Source organism: Pocillopora damicornis, chromosome 3 (genome assembly GCF_964200805.1).
Source record: "Pocillopora damicornis chromosome 3, jaPocDami1.2, whole genome shotgun sequence".
NCBI lineage: Eukaryota > Metazoa > Cnidaria > Anthozoa > Scleractinia > Pocilloporidae > Pocillopora > Pocillopora damicornis.
Genome location: NC_142672.1, coordinates 8479252 through 8495879, shown reverse-complemented (window position 1 = coordinate 8495879; position 16628 = coordinate 8479252). Strand labels below are relative to the sequence as shown.

General features: G+C 39.0%; 1 protein-coding gene across 4 annotated transcripts; it reads right to left on the bottom strand.

Moving 5' to 3' along the window:
- Window positions 1-2007: 2007 nt before the first annotated feature.
- Window positions 2008-15860, bottom strand: LOC113685344 (allene oxide synthase-lipoxygenase protein). Of its 4 annotated transcripts, none has more exons than XM_089200358.1 (15): window positions 15490-15860; window positions 12889-13172; window positions 11147-11254; window positions 10733-10812; window positions 9604-10034; window positions 9096-9284; window positions 8155-8645; window positions 7245-7517; window positions 6656-6939; window positions 6369-6569; window positions 5431-5694; window positions 5092-5293; window positions 4133-4344; window positions 3414-3761; window positions 2008-2986 (listed from the first exon to the last, which is right to left on the bottom strand). In XM_089200358.1, exons 3-15 carry the CDS (start codon window positions 11232-11234, stop codon window positions 2807-2809), a joined length of 3243 nt encoding a protein of 1080 aa, XP_089056484.1. In that variant the 5' UTR covers window positions 11235-11254; window positions 12889-13172; window positions 15490-15860; the 3' UTR covers window positions 2008-2806. The 4 variants fall into 4 exon arrangements, with proteins under 4 accessions (XP_089056484.1, XP_089056486.1, XP_027058643.2 ...); XM_089200360.1 differs by lacking the exon at window positions 15490-15860 and adding an exon at window positions 13294-13387; XM_027202842.2 differs by lacking the exon at window positions 12889-13172 and having other exon boundaries at window positions 15490-15627.
- Window positions 15861-16628: the final 768 nt, after the last annotated feature.

Here is a 16628-nt window from a genome sequence, read left to right as displayed (position 1 = left end):
TACTAACTCTATGTAAAATCACTTACAATAATTACGATACTAACAATGTACTCGTTACTTACAATACTACCCCCCAGTTTTTCTATATATATTTATCAATACTCATGTTTAAGACTACTTAAAAATGATTTTTTTTCTAATACTAGCTTGCAATACAAATTATACGATTCCTTCTCCACTTGCATTACGAATTTTAAATCAATAATTAGCTTACTCTACATACTAAACAATATTTACTTACACCAGGTGAGGCTATTACAATTTATGAGAGGTAGACTAGAACACAACACAGACACAATGCAGGTACTTCAGTTACATTTCGGAGCTCAGGTTCGTTACCAAAAAGAAAAAAAGAAGGTAATGCTGACTTTGAATGAGCTAACTACAATTTTTAAAATTTTTTTGAACCTCGTAGTTGATATAGGGAAAATATTCTCAATTCTTTCAAAAGTTGTTTCGGCACGTATTGGGATGCAATTGGCGTACTCCAGCGGACCTTATAAACAATGCTTATCTTCTGTTTACGTTTTGTAGTTCTCCAATACTAGTGAATGACAGAATGGTAAATCAATTCATTCTGAAACTTATGATCACATTTCACCGATGTGTTCACCATTTACGGGGGATCTGTTATTCACTTCAAGTGTATCACACTAATCGATTGCGTATTCCAGAAAATTATTGTAAATTTAATACATGATTAGCTGGCCCACAGACTATTATCGTATTGAGTTCATGTAGCTTTTTCTCTAAATTAGCTGTTAGTGAAAGTGCGAACGAGGAGGTGGAGTGGGGAGGAGATAGCGACAAAAAAAGTGAGTACTCATGGAATAGAAAAACAATAAGAGGGAGAAGGGAACAGCGACAGGGTGCACTGAAATGAAAATGGTAAAATATGGAATGGAATGTGTGGATCGTGGAGTAGGAGGTAAAAAAAACGAGGAAAAGGAAACAGTAAGAAATCACTGGAACAAGAAAAGGAAACGGCGATCGAGCAAAGAGGATCAGCGGCTTTTTCAACGCGGGAGCTGAATTTCCTGAGGGGCTTTGACCTTTTTTGCGAACATGTTGACTTCTTTTTTACTCAGTTCCCCTGCTGAGGTGATAACCAGGCAGTGTGCGCGCACTGATGACGTTGCATCATGGTCGTAAAAGAAACAGGCAGTCATATGCATGTTGTCGTGGTCGGGTGAACATCTTTGATGACAGCGAAAAAATAGCGTGAATATACATGGAATGCAATGGGGATTCATCGTTTGTTGTCATTCCTTCGAAAGTTTAAAAGTGTTGATGGGCCTGCGCGACTCCTGTCATTCCACCGCGACGAATTCGTTCCTAGGAAGGAACTGACAAGATTCATAAAGAATTGAAACTGCAGAAATGGCAACAGTTACACTCTCAGCCGATAGCTTTATAAATAATATCAAATTCACAAATTACATTTCTAGACACGATTATTTCACGGGGAATCGACCCTTGACACGCAAACGCATAACATAGACCTTTTAGCCCACGAACTCTTTTTTTTCGTGTCATTCACCGGGCGTCGGAGTACGAAGTCCGTAAAAAAAGAAGCGCTACGCCTCTTGAGAACTAATTCGTCACGATCCATGTTTAATATAAACGCACAAAGTTTCAAAATACGCTCAAAGAATAGAGGATATCTCGATGAAGGTTTTGAGAAAAGTATCTTGAGTTATTTTTTGCGAGATAGAAAGTACACTTAACAAAAACAAATTACATAGAAGAAAATATTACCTTTTGTAACACAATCTCATCTGGCTTATCCTAATAAGCGCTTAACTTGAAGGAAGCAGATTTAAAAGCGCTAGCGAATGGCAGGAGTTGCTCTGGCCAGTCAAACACCTTTCTTAAACGCTTGACTGGCTTACCGGGCGTGTCTACTTGAGCAATGTTGAGTTACTCATTCGGTTAAGTGACTCCTTTCATTGCTGATTCAATTGTCTTTCTTTGATTAAGATAGTAGATTTAGCATACAATACTGGCGATTATTTGATTTACTTTTATTAAAGAAAGTAAAATTACAATACGATTAAGTAGATATAGGAAATGTCCCTACAATAGTGACGTTATGTAACGCAATACACTACACACACACCAACAAGCCTTTTTGCGGCCTTAGCCGGTCTCGAACATCAGCACTTAAAATGAATAATTGGTCAGAGCTGTTAAAGAAGGATCAAAGCAAATTAAAAATCAGTGAATGTGTTTGTCCTTGAGAACGATTGAATACGCGATAAATACGTACAGAGAACACCAATAAACATTCAGAATAAATCAAATATAATTTACCCGTGGTGAAAGGAAAAAGGAACACCCCAACTTATTTGATTTCTGCCACTTTCACCACCATGTTGAAAATAACGCTACCACAATACAACGCAATCGGAGTGCATTCAGTGGGAGAGGACTATAACTAGTTTGATTTGGATCTGTCATACACGAGTTCCTCGATTATGATCATTAAAATAATTGCCTAAACGATAAAAGCATTTTACAAATATTGGTGGAATGGTAAAATTAACCAAAAAGGTAGCAGATGATGTCGCTAGTATCACTAGAAAATTGCCAAATATTCTTCTGGTTAGCTCTACCGTTATTTAACATTTACATTTTCTATAAAAAAAGAAGCAGTGTAAACTTTGTCTCCTATCTGGTTATGGACATAAATATAGATTAACCCCTCAGTAACAACGAAGTTTTGGTATGGTAGCTTTCTTCCATGATGTAGTTAGTCATTTATTCGACAAGTATTCTGGCCATTCTGTTCTCTTTTGTAGTATCTCTAAATGGCTATACTGTTTGGTGTTCTCTCTGGCAGCAGATATTCGTAAGGGACCTCTAACCGTTTATTTCTTTCCTTTATTGCGCTGGAAATCTCATTGAGCTTTCCTTGAAAGCGTAGAATTGCTTCCAATGCAGCGTTGTCGGTGAATAGGCCGTCCGTATAGTCACCAAGGAAACGCTTGGGGAGAAAAAAAAACGGATGATTTTTTAGTAAGTGAAGGTAAGAAGAGTTATCCACAAGTCAGCACGTCAGCTTTGTCCGATAAAGAGGTCGATGAGACTTTTAGTCTCCCTCCGACCAGAAAGATGAATGGGTTCCAAGGGTCGTTAACTGTGAGTCAAACCCTTTAAAATGCTGGGGGTGACCTTTGATTGACATGCCTCATCTTATCCTAGTCTCGTGGCAACTCCTAATTGTTTCTTGAAGCTACCGTAACCTGAACAATCTTTGGTAACAGTGAGTCTCGTGTTCAAACTTGAATTCAACCAATATCGTACCATTCACAATAATGGATACTTAAATATGTCGCATTTTGATCAATTTGGCTATCTTCCCCACATCCCCTGGTCATATTTTGAATCAGGCTGACCTGAATTAAAATTACCTCGTCTGGAAAGATGCGTGTCAAATCATACACTGTTGCTATGGTTACTCCCGCCTGATGCTTTGTTGGTAAACATTTCATGACATCTTTTATGGTTACAACTCCCTTCCTTGTGGGAGGCGGCTGTCGCATCAGAGCGGGAGCGTTTGGCGGGAAACCAAAAGTATCCATTTGAGAAAAATTCACAGCCGCGTGTTGGCACGAGCAGGTGAAGATTATGATAGTCAGCAGATGTGTCAGCTCTGGGATGCTTTTAACCGATACAGGGAAGCCATGACATTTCTCCCCGTTACGCACAGGATAACCATTGTTGTGGAGATCCAGAATCCACGCTTGGAGCTCTGTGTCCTGTGAAGAGTTGTTAAACCATTATTTCAAAAGACCTGGTTGAAACAGTTGGAATCGTTGCTTTTGCATTAATATCAAGGGCTGTAAGATATATTCGCTGAGAATTAATGGCTGACGATGCAGCAATAAGCTATATCCCAACGAGCAACGACTCTCAGATACACGAGTCGTCTAGAACTTCTTAGTGTTTAGAGTGGATATGTTTGCATGCGCTTTTAAGAAAATTGCTTAAAGATATATGAAGGATGAGTACGTCCAGGGTTTTAACCTAATGACGTACAAGAAGAACACTGGAATATAAAGAGCATTCCCGAGAACTTTTTTTTTAACCTCAGAGGGACACTGGGATGTAACACAAACACAATACTTGCCATTTGAATGTCATGATCAGAATGGTAGTAAACTGATAGAATGTCTTTGATGAAATCGCCGATGGCCTGCCACAGACGTAAGGCGTCGTCTCGATAGTGGAAGCCAGGAAGCTTATTTGCATCAAAAACCCCTCTCTCTTCTAACACTTTGGGAAGGTCATACGATGACCAGCTTAAGCTCTTGTAATACTTCTTCATAAGAGCTATGTGACCTGGGGATAAGAAGACACCATGCACTGTAAAATAAATAATCTTTAAATTTCCTCAGCTAAAGAGTAGCCTCATCCACGTCTATAAAGCAAAACTGGCGATCATACACTGCACTCATTTAGTCTTTGGCCATTATCCTTTTGTATGGCATTAAGGCAACATTAAAGACTGGACGCAACCTGATTGAGTGGTGTGAACCCTGAATAGAAAAGCCAGAATTCCACTGGTCTTCCTCTCTCCAATTTAAGGGTTAACACCCATAATATTTTCATTTAAATATGTTTCATTGATTTGCTCTTCTGCGCCAGTCCCAGCACTAAGAACACCACTGAGGGAAAATAGATCCTAAATTTTTGTAACCATGTACACTTCAACCACTTTTAACGAATAAATATCATCCTTGTGAACTGCGGTTTTAGAAATGAAAATGTAAGCGATCTTCGCAGTGATGAACATTACTTAAGCAGAAATAAAAATAACGACTGAAAAAAAATTCAGAACATCTGAAAAAAAAAATTCTCAAAAATAATTTTAATATATTCACAGTCATTGATCCATCACTTCGCGAGTGTACTACGAACCAACATAAAAAGCAGCTCCTAGTTGGTAGTGCACCGCACCGGTATCGCAGAGGTCATGGGTTCACATCCTGTACAAGCCTGAATTTTTTCAGGCATTATTTTCACTACTACTTCAGTAATGTTTACGAAGGTCGCTTTCATATTTAATGTACACTTCATTGGCCTTACCTCCACCACCCAGGCTGAGCGTGTTGTCCGCCACACCTCCGGCAGGAATAAGTCTCTCTCTTCCAAGCGTGTTGATGGCCAGAACTCCTCTCACGTGAGGGGACAATAATTTCCACAAGGGGTGGAGTGCTGGCAATTGCCTCCTGCTGGCAAGAGCGACAGGCTCCATGAAAAGATGAGTACGAAGTAGATGGGTTATCATCTGTTAATGCAAAGGAAATTTCGATCAAATTCTATAAGAGATATCGAGAGAAATACGTTAAGGCAGAAACACTGATTCAAAAGGGTAGTATTGTCTTGCTAGGATTCGAAATACAGGACTAACATTTTAAGACTTACTTGATGCCATTGTGAGTCAGCATTGCGAAGCCACATTTTGGCGTAGGTCCAGTCTAGCTCAGAATCATTTGGGGTCCATATTGGGTTTGTCTCACTTGGCTCTTGATGGAACTGAATTGCTATTGGCACTACATCCCCACTACCTCGAACATAGAACAAACCTAAAGATGCAGACGTGTAGCGCCTTTCTAGTTTTGAATCGTTTTGGCCATAATGTGGAATGTCGTCAAGAATCTCGTAATCTACCATGTACACACGGCCATCCTGAAAATGATACAGTGATAAAAGCCTTTACTTAATGTTCCATACAAACAACTCTTATTGCCGACATCTTCCTCGGAAAGTAATTGTTCCTCTTTAGAAAAGGGATGGTTTTCTGGTGAATTGCAAGCTAGAGTGAGAAATGCTCTCAAAAAATCCATTGGAGTATATAATTCAATTTGTTTATTTTGCTTCCGGATCCTCTTAGAAAGGTTTTTTTTTCCGACACCACAAAATTAAATTTTAGTTGGGGAAGCCTTTGGTCATTCAACAATTTGCAATTGAGTGCATGTCAAAAGTGATCCGTGATTGCTTTGGTTTTACTTAACCCTGCTCTGTGATTGGTCCAGAAGACTTGCGCCATCCTTTCAACTAATAAGATGTAAAACTAAAAACTTGATAACTCACGTTTTTCCGCACTTCAAGCAATTTGCTTCTTTTCACTCTTAGGTCTCATTGGCTAATGATGATGAAACCTTTGTTATGATTGGTTAAGGGAATTACTTTTCAATTAAGTGACAGGTATAGGGACGCTCAATTGAAAACTGCTGTACTTCTCTACGTTACAGATGTTTACTGTCCTGTTCCCCCTAAAAGTTCCTGAGTTCTTGACATTTATCTAGATATTTAGTACTAACGATCGAATTTGATACTCAATGAAGAGTAGAGATCCGTACCTTTATTGCGTTTTGCAGTGTATCATCCGCATCTAGGAGATTGCCAACCAACTCTTGTGTCACGGGAAAGTTGGAGGGAAGTTTTGAGCATCGCATGATCGTGTCAGGATTGCAGCCGTTAAGGAACTGTGCTCCGTAGAAACGGTCATCTTGCCAGCGCTTGGAGGCCAGAGGAACCTCTCCAACAAAAGAGACGAACGCCTGCAAAGTAGTGTTTGTTAGCATCTGAAAATGAGAATGTTCAAGATCTGAAATTGGGCATCGATTCTGTAGTGTTAATCTGTTACCTTCTTGAAATCATGAAAATCTTCCCAAGACTCAAACATGTTCAGCAATTTAACCAGCCCTAGGTTGATTAACGCTTTTCGCTTTGCCTGGTAGAGGTCATCGATTGCTTCTTCTGTAAATCGTACGTCTTTTGGAAGTGTCCTCACGCTCTCGGATTTGATAAACCCTGGAAATCCGTCAAAATTGGGATCATCTCCCCACTGGTATATTTCTAGCCGCTTTTGAACCTCTAGGCGTCGTTGCTTTTTCAGTACCTCGTGTTGTTCATCTGTTATCAACTTTGCTAAAAGGGACAAAATTGCACATCATGAAAGTTAGTTTTAAATTGTCTCATGAGAAAAGAAAGGGATGAGTCAAGATGAATTTCACCTTTAGAAATTCGTGCATAACTCTAAATCTTTAACTCTGTAATTGCCGATACAAAAGTAACTTTATACAACAACTCTCCAGTAACAAAGACCCAACCGACCATGCAAAGTCTGGTCATTTAGCTTTTCTTTCGCATGAAGAATTTTAATTCTGACCATACGCTTTGGGCTCCGCTCAGTCGTGTGACACTTATACAGAAGAAAGTAGTCTTCTACCTACCTTTCCCTTCAAAGAAAACTGCCTCTTGCTGCACCCATCCGTAGCATGGAAATTCGTAAACTGTTTGACTGTTTGAGCTGCAATTAATCTCAACCTTGTCAACGAACCAATCACTGGAGCGATGGAATCCGACACCCTGGTTATTCTCGAGTTTTATAATTAAAGGCTCGCCAACATCCTCTGCATTAATGATGTAAGTGTCTTCCTGTCCTTTCTGAAAGTTATTGCGATACCATTTTTCTAGGGTAACTGGCTTTGTTCTTCCCTTAGTCCCTAGAAACAGATTTGGTCTTTAGCCCAAGTACCTTAATGTGACCTTCTTTTCTAAGAATCCTTAAGGTATAAAGCAGCTGAAATAAATAGCCCGTTGTAAACTTACTCGTTATTGGTATAGGGACATTAACCTGACAATGAGATTAAAGAATGAAATCGTAGGACTACTTTGTTATTTGACACTACTGGTATCAGTAACAGTCAACTCGTTACGGTGATACGCTACGTGTAAAATCCTTTTAGTGTTGCAGACATTACACGTAGAGAGCTTCCGAAAATAAGAATGAAGAGAAGAAGAATTTTGAGGAAGACCCATGCCTTAGACCACTTTGCAATCGATTAAGGCCGCTATACCATCAATCATGGTTTTCACTGGCGACCCGCACACAAATGCTAAAGTATTTATTTCCCAGAATGATAACACTGAGGAGACTCAGTAAGGTTAAGTGCAAAGACAAATTTGAATTGCCTTGTATGGTTTTTGCTGGTTGTCATGTTATTGTTATTGATCATGCCGATATATTCCATGGTTAAGAAAAGAATGAGAGATAATGTTGTGCATGATTGCGCTTGTATTTGCGGGGCAAATGAAAACGTATTGCTACCATCTTGTACATCGTACTTTTGGAAGGCTTACCTGTAATCGTCAAAGCAACTTCTGCATCAGTTCCTGCTCCCTTACGATTTCCTGTTTTCACCTTGACGCAATAACTCACTTCGGATAGCATCTGCTCTCTCGATACCTTTTTACGAGGCCTGTTTGAACTCATCATATTCGATGTGGGATAAATTTTCGACCTCAAGTAAGCAATGGAATTGTAGTCGTAAATTGTGTCAGCAGGAGGAATGCCAAGCGATAGGGGGCGATGCTCCAATGAATAACGAGTGCGCTCTACTATCTCTATTGGCAACACCGACGTAAGAGTGACATCAGCAAGATCCAACCAGGGATGTGTTTTTTGATCCCAAGCCCTGGCTGCGTGCAAAATTAGATGTGAGTCATCCGGTTTTATTTCGTGCAGTTGTATTTGAAGCTTGTATTTTACTTCCCCTTCAGAAATCTGATTCATGAATTCTGGGATTAAGTAACTCTCGGGTCTCTTTTCGTCTTCCCATCTGGCAGGCACCCTAGAACGAAGGAAGTTTCGTCTGTTTAGAACGTCCCATTTGGTTTTGATTGAGTACTTTCTCGTGAACAATTCATCTTGATTTTTCATCAAATTAGCAATAAAACAGACCAGCAGACACGAACAGATCAAATGATCAACAGAACAAGAGTATAAGAGACCGACACACCACCAAATCAACGAACAAAGTTCTAATTATTCCCTTAGTTTCTTCCATGCTTTGTCTGAGAGGCTGCACCTCGAAGCATGCCTATCATTAATAATACTCAATGTTATATGAAAAAAGGTAGTATAAACTTGTCATCGGCAAATCGGGCTGGGGAGAGTAGTTGCTGGACATACAGCATTGACCATCTCGGTTGTTATCACTGCTATCTGATCATGAAACTCTCAAGTGATGATCATATCCTTGGACGATCATGGAAGGAAATTGTTAATACAAAAAAATTACCATGGTTTCCGTTGGTCATATTCTGTCATCAAACCAGTCTCCTCTCTGTCATCTGCGGGAACGAGGCGAAATTTTGCGTAACGTGGTACACCATCTTTTGCTTTGTATTCAAACGCCATCCACGAGTAATACCGCTGATCAGTAAACGACTTAGGAGCTCGTCGGAAAACTGCTATGGCTAAGTGGAAGCTGAGATAAAGAGGCAAAGTTATTAGCCAGTTAAAAACGACTAAAGAGTCAATATAGGCATCTTGTAAGACATTTTTTTCTTTACATAATTTTACAGAGCGTAGTCTCTTTTACTGCACCTTTGAATGAGCATAATTCCGTTTTCACTCTCCCATGAAATCGAGAACTGGTCGATTTCACCCGATTTATATCGTATCAAAGTCAATATTTTCCAATATAAACATGTTATAAAATATAAATAAAAGTAAGATACACAAAAGCCTCTGAGCATTCTATGTCTGATATGTAATGTAATTTAAAAAAATTTTGACGGACTTACTGCCATGGATCCTCCAAGCAGAAAGCTTTGAATAATTTTGGACCCCCAGCCAATGCTGTCAACATTCTATCAAAACTAACTATGTTCCAAAAAGCAGCCTCTTCACCCGTATGCATCATCAAATCGAACGGCGAGTCGAAATCATTGTCCGCAAACTTCAGAGACACCGCCCTTACGTCTAATTGAGTATCATCCGTTCGCACGAGGTTGGAATGGCGGAGGCGGACTGGGAATACGTGCCCCACTTTGAAGAATTCGTGCTCGGGAAGAAGAGGGTTTTCTACCACTGTTACGGTTCCTATAGCCCCAACACCTTTAGCGTGGGTCCCACGTTGACGAGTAATCAGAGTTTTTAAGGCGAAACGGGTTTTGTACTTTTTGACGTATCGAGCCATTTGTGATGCACTGAGGGGTCCAGGGTCAGGTGGAGGCTGATAAAAATGCATAAATTAAGTCGTTATTAAAAGTTGGGATATATTGCCGTATAACGACAAAGAAAGACCCCTTCGTCTACTGTGTTGGAGCAGTCTGCAAATCAATTTATGTAAGAGATCATAATCTCTTAATTAAGGCTGATAACTGACTTCAGCCGCTGTTTCAAGACGTCACTAGCTGCACGAGAAAATCCCTTCAATATCTTTTTCAAGAAATAGTGTTTAGTTTATTTGCCCCTGTTTGCTATCATTTGTCAATGTTCTGTCTCCTTTAGTTTGTCCACACCTTATGCCAACACCTGTTTTATTTTAAGCCAACACCTGTTTTATTTTAAGCCAACACCTGTTTTATTTTAAGCCGACACCGCCAAAATCCTTTTTCTAAAATACACTTTTACATAAGAGAAACCCAAATGAAGTCTAACTTTTTATTTTGGGTTAGCAGCCATGGCTAAAAATAGAAGCCCCTGATCGGAAAGTACTATATAAGCCGACCAATCAGCGACGGAGTAGAGCTATTTCAGTTAAAGTCACGGATTACAAAGAGAGGCAACCTGCACCCTGTGGCTATTTGAAGATTTTTTCATCAAGGTGTCCCGAAATTTCAGTTTGTTTTGAATGGATAATACACTGCTGGGTTCGCCTGTGGGAATTATCATTTCCCCTGATCTTGAATGCATCAGAAATAGACATACCTCGTCGGCCTCTTTCATTTTCTTGAAATATGACTCATCTCCCATTCTTTCTCGGTAAAGTTTAAATCCCATGTTTTCCCCTATGGATTCAAAACACAAGAGTATTATGAACTCAACATTCCACATCCTGTGCTCCCACTTGAAGCCGGAATATATTATCATTTTCGTCGACTCACCAACATTCTTCTAAGATCGTAAATTTAACCGCTTTTCAGGATCGCGCCGAGTCTCTCTCCATTCTTAAGGTGGCTGGAAAGAGAGAGATCCTGACGACCAGTATGGACAAGCCTGAGGCAAATAGGCCCTCTGTTGTAGAAGCCTAGATATCTCTAACCCGTCCAAAAACTCAGAGAAACTATCAGCTCTACGACTTTTAAAAGTTATATTTAGGCTAAGTGACTCAGTTATACTCACATTCGGTAAGTTCTTCTCTGCTTCCAACAATTGATTTTTTCGTGAAGCCGTGTATCACCTTGAGTTTCTTTGAATTTATTCCTCCCATATTAAAGCCGCAAATCAAATCTATTGAAAGACAAAGAGGAGACAATAGCAGTGAAAAGGTTTACATCCGGGGAAAACTCTTCACAAATACAATGTCCGGATACATTTTAAAACGAAAACGCTGTCTCGGCCAAGGTAGAAATAACCATAAGCGTTAACATTTTTGAGGTCTTTTTTCGAGGGAAGTCGCTGAAAACTGCGAAAATGAAACAAAAATGAGAAATGAGTGTATATAAGGGATAACTTGAACCAGAAGTTAGTGATTTTCTCAATAAAATCTCCCGAACCTGGTCTTCAGTTTTAACGATAACCCTATCCGAAATCCCAAGCCTAAATCATGTTGATAACATCTATTAAGTTTAATTATAATTGCAGTTAGTCTTAGACCAAACGGCTTACTCAGTACATTTCCTGTTCTTCCATATATTAACATTTAAGCAACAGATAACTCTTATAATGTTATCGTTGTCCAGGCCTAACCGCGCACCACGCTTCTCGATTAATTAAATGCCCGAGGCTCGCGTGGGATCGTAAGAAAGTGCGTGAAGGAGACTCATCCAAGACTGAAAATCTTCCGTTTGAACTTTGAAATTTAGGTGAAAAGCATCTTAGATCACGTGACGTCCTCTCCCTTAGCCCGGATATTGACATACAGGTTATGTGAGCTGAGAGGGCTCTGTTTACTTGATATCAAGTTGATTATATCAAGTTGCGTTTCCATAATGTCTTCACGTAGAAGCAACAGTAGGTCACAATGTTGAAATGTTTAACGTGAGATGAAGATAGCTGTGAAGCTTCTGAGGGTAAAATTAAATCTGCGGAGAGTCTTTTTAGGGCAATGTGTAGTCATCTAGCACACTTACGAGAGAATGTAGAATTTGAAAGAAATGCTTGGCATTTCCAAATATTGAGACGCTATGTTTCAAATTCAACTGACACAAGCGTTTGAATAATTATAAGCTTACAGCTAGGTAGCTCTTAATTTCTCTTTTAAAATAATAAACATCTAACGGAGCGGGTTTGCTTTCGACAGCTTTAGCACTCACTCTTGAGTGACATTAAGTGAATTTGCATTTTCTAATGACTTCGATATGTTGACCCCTAAGCTTTTACGTCCTAAAATAATTCAGAGATGTGACAGCCAATTGTTCCGTTGCTATTATGAAGAAAGCGGAAGCCCCAGAGGCGCATAAATAAACCGCGTCTTTACGTGCTCAAACATTCTGTTAATAGAGTCGAGTTGATGCGCAAGAAACTATTGATTGCTTGTTTACCATCCGCTTGTGAGAAAGTGAAAAACTTCTGTCACGCTATGAGCCCTGCACCATCTTGTACTGGTAGCTGAACAGAACGCATCAGCACATCGATTTGCGTTTACTAAGCTTGCCATTAATTGTATTGTATTGTATTCGAATAAACATTTTATGAAAAATAACACGACTCGCCATTGAATGCTAACTGCCCAAAGTGAAAATTGGTAGACAAAACACTAGCTTTCAGTGTGACGATACAATCTAATGCATCAGCACGGCTACAGGAACGCAATGTTTGGCCGCAGTTGACATAAAAGCTAGAGGATGACTATCAGAACTTTGACTCGATTGTGATTAAATTTCAATGCAATTTATGACATGATGAATGTGGTACATTCCTACCTCAGTTGCCTCGGTGTTGATATATTGAGCCACTTCTGATCTAACTGTGAAATTAGTGGTTTGTAGCGTCTTCTGATGACTCTCGCGATACGCCTTTCGTTATGTAAGTTTGATGACGTAAAGCTTTCCGATTTCCGGTCGACCGTCGAGAAAAAAGGAAAATTTTCCCAAAGTGCTGAGGCCCTTGTTAGACTGCCGCCCAATGATCGAAGACGGGATTAAATAGATGTTTCACTTCGACGTTGTTTTGGAGATGATTTGTTTAAAGTTATTGAGGTCACTCACTGAAACAAAGAAAATATAAAGCTCATTTGTGAACGGTCTTCGAAGCGATTACTCTTGTTTGGTCAAAATTTGCCGAAATAACACTGTGTAAGATATTTAACTTGACAAATCGGAACTAACGTCTTTAGGAACTAGTTTTGAGACGAAGCCACCTTCCCGGTGATGATCCCTTAAATCAGCGTGGCTGGTCATGCCGTGTTTGTCACGATATATCGGTCTTTTTTTTTATGTCAATACTTATAACATCAAAGTTCAGTGATATCGTCACAAAAGTGTTATTTTGGGGTAAGAAAAACATTTAAGAAGATTGAAAAAGGAAGAGAGGAACAGCCAGACGCTTACATCGCACAGTGATCCATTATTTTTCTTGGCCAAACATGGTTTAAGCACACCGACCATAATGTTTCCTACTGGGTAAAATATTGGGTGTGGGCAGTCGAGTATAATCTAATCTGTTTCCTGGGGAAGATACCGTGTGTAGGACAGGACAGAAGCAACTAAAATTCAGTCATTGAACAATTAAAGAGATCAATGTAACCTCCGAAGGAAATGCAAAGAAAAAAAAAAAAAAAAAGAACAAGGATGATGTTTACATATTCTACCATTAGACATTCTACCATTCTGTATAGTATCTATCTACAAGATGTTGAAAATAAAGTGGAAACGTAATGTCGATCTAGCTAACATCAAAGGTACGATTTAAAAGTAGCAGTTCAAAAACTTGCTGTTTACTGACATCTTTTGGCGTCAACCGGAAGAGGGTCAAAAAATAAGTTTAAAAACCTGAACTGCCATAAAAAGATATCCATGAAGCAAGAATTTATTATGAGGTAAAAATAATTATTATCTAAAACAACCTGAGCAGTAAAACGTAAAAACGCACTTTGAAAACTGCTATGAAATGTAGATAACAAAAACCTTATTACATATTAAGTAAATCGTTGGCCGATAATCTAAACCAGCGAAAACAGAATTATTTTAAAGAAAAATTTAATCACAAAAAAATTTTTCTTTATTAGGGTCTATGTCTTACTAAGGTGTTGGGAAATGAATGGAAATAAAACATTGTCGTATGCCATTCAACAAAACTATAAAAGTGAGTTGATTACGACTATTCCCTTAATAACCTTACCTTTTAATAAGAGTATTTTAATTTTAGCACGTCACGTTCACATCTCTGTTGTTCAAGGTGACCACACAATATAAATAAGATACAGACATCCCGAGCCCACGCGCTTTTCACGAGACGCGAGCTTGGGATGCCTGTGGTATGAACAACCTTTATTTCAATCCTCCGCACGAAATTTAGTGATATCATGCAGTCATCGCGGAATTAGTTTTACTATATGAGCAATAGTCTTTTGGGCGAGTCAAAGTTATTAGATATTTGTCCATATATAGTATCTTTTCCGAGAAACGAAGAGATTCATAGAGCTATGCCCAAGAAAAGGTATGAGCCAGTGTATACGAGAATCTCTTCAAGGTAAATGGAAGCTGGTGAAATTTTTCCTTCAAATATTCTTTCTGCGCGTGGGATTGGCTAGACAAAGTATTGACGACAACTTTGCGTCAAAACTTTTACTGCGTGGGGTTTTGTGTTGGATCATTTGAAAAAACAAATTTGTCGTTAGTGCAACGTCAACACTGTCTAACATCGTGAAATAAACTTTGAAGGAATATTTTTTTTATTTACTGGATTTTTTTGAAATGGAAAATATCACTTCTTGATGTACATCAGAAATGTCGTCATTTTGACGGAGAAACCCTATATTTATCATAATTATTTGTTCCTTGTTGATTTTTTTCTTCACATAATAACTGACTTTTCATCCTCGTAAAATTCTGCCATCTTGAACAAAGCTTTAAAGGCTTTATCTAAAATTAGTGCAGAAAGCCAATTAATCAGTTCTTTTGGTAGCGAAAGGATAAGCCCTTGCTTATAATAAACATACAACGTTTTAACATGGACACCATCTTTGTAGTCAGAATCAAGTAGAGTTTATTGGTGAGGAACTCGTAAATAGTACGCATGAATGAGCAGCTTTACGCTTTGCAATTCATCGTATTCGACTAGAATGTGTCGTAAGGAAAATAATACTCGTTTTTGAATGCTTACTGTCAAGGCTTAAAGCGGCAGACGACACCCAAGCTGCCGTTTTCCTGTGCAAAATATATGGCTACAGTTCGCTAAGAAAGTTTAATATAACTGTTCTCGTTAAAGACGAGCTTTGATACCACTTACGCACAATTTCATTAACGTTTCAATTTGACAATTCTAACGTAATGAGAGGTATAATCATAACTCTGTATACCTACCTTAGTCGTCACAGTGTTAAGCTCTTTTGCCTCAAATGGTTTACACGTAAAATGAGTGATTTTAGCGCGTCGTGATGTACACAGTAATGATTGTAAAGCCACTTGATTTCATATTCCTTATTACCTAACCTCTGACGTGAAAGTCGTTTTGTCGTCCGTCATTCAGTTCAGCGTCCGCGGGGAGAATTAATAACATCGCCAAGGACATGATGCCAATTGCGTCAAGATATATTGAGTAATTGTTTTGAACAGTTCAATAACATTCAAATAAAATCTTTAGAAAAACCAGTTTGTTACGGTGGCTAAACCTCTAACATGGGAGTATACCAATAAAGAACGAATATATTGCCTATGTTAAAAATAATCGGTGTGTAGCCAAGCATATGAGATTGTGTCACTTCTAGGCTTACTAAAAACACGCGTGAAAGAACACACAAAGGCCATCGCAACATTGGATGAAAACTCTTTGTTGGCCAAACACCATATGCTTCACAGTCACCAAATAGATTTGGAGAGTGATGAAATTGTTGACAGGTCATCGGCGTGGCAACAGACTAATTCTTGAAGCTTGGCGTTCCATGCGAGATAGAAACGCCATAAACGAACACATAACGCCACCAAACATATACAATAACATTAAGAATTTTTAGAGCCAATCAAAATACTCTAGGGACTATTATTGCACTTAAAAAATTCCTTCGAGATTTAGTTTTATCACACATCGTGGACATATACCAAGCAGGACTCTACATTTGCATTTTTATATTTGCCGAAGAAGGCAACAGTAGTAGCCGAAACGTCCAGAACAATATACTTTTTAGCCAGTGTCAACTTTTTATGATTCCTTTTACCAATATTGCTAATATTACCCACACATAACCGTCGAACAGTGGTCCAATACCTCAATAATCCTACAACCGATTGCGTCTTATAAATTTCAATGCGTGCGTTCAGTGCAGGCTGATTGGCCGATTTGATCAATTGTCAGTGGCCCGCCAAATCCTTACACGTGCACGGTAACAGAGAAGCGAAAAAAAAAATAGTGGATAGAGGAAATTCAAGCCGTAAAAGCTGATGATAAGTTTTCTTCAGTCGAAGCTTTCCTCTAGGGTAGACCGAGATATCCAAGATGTTTTATC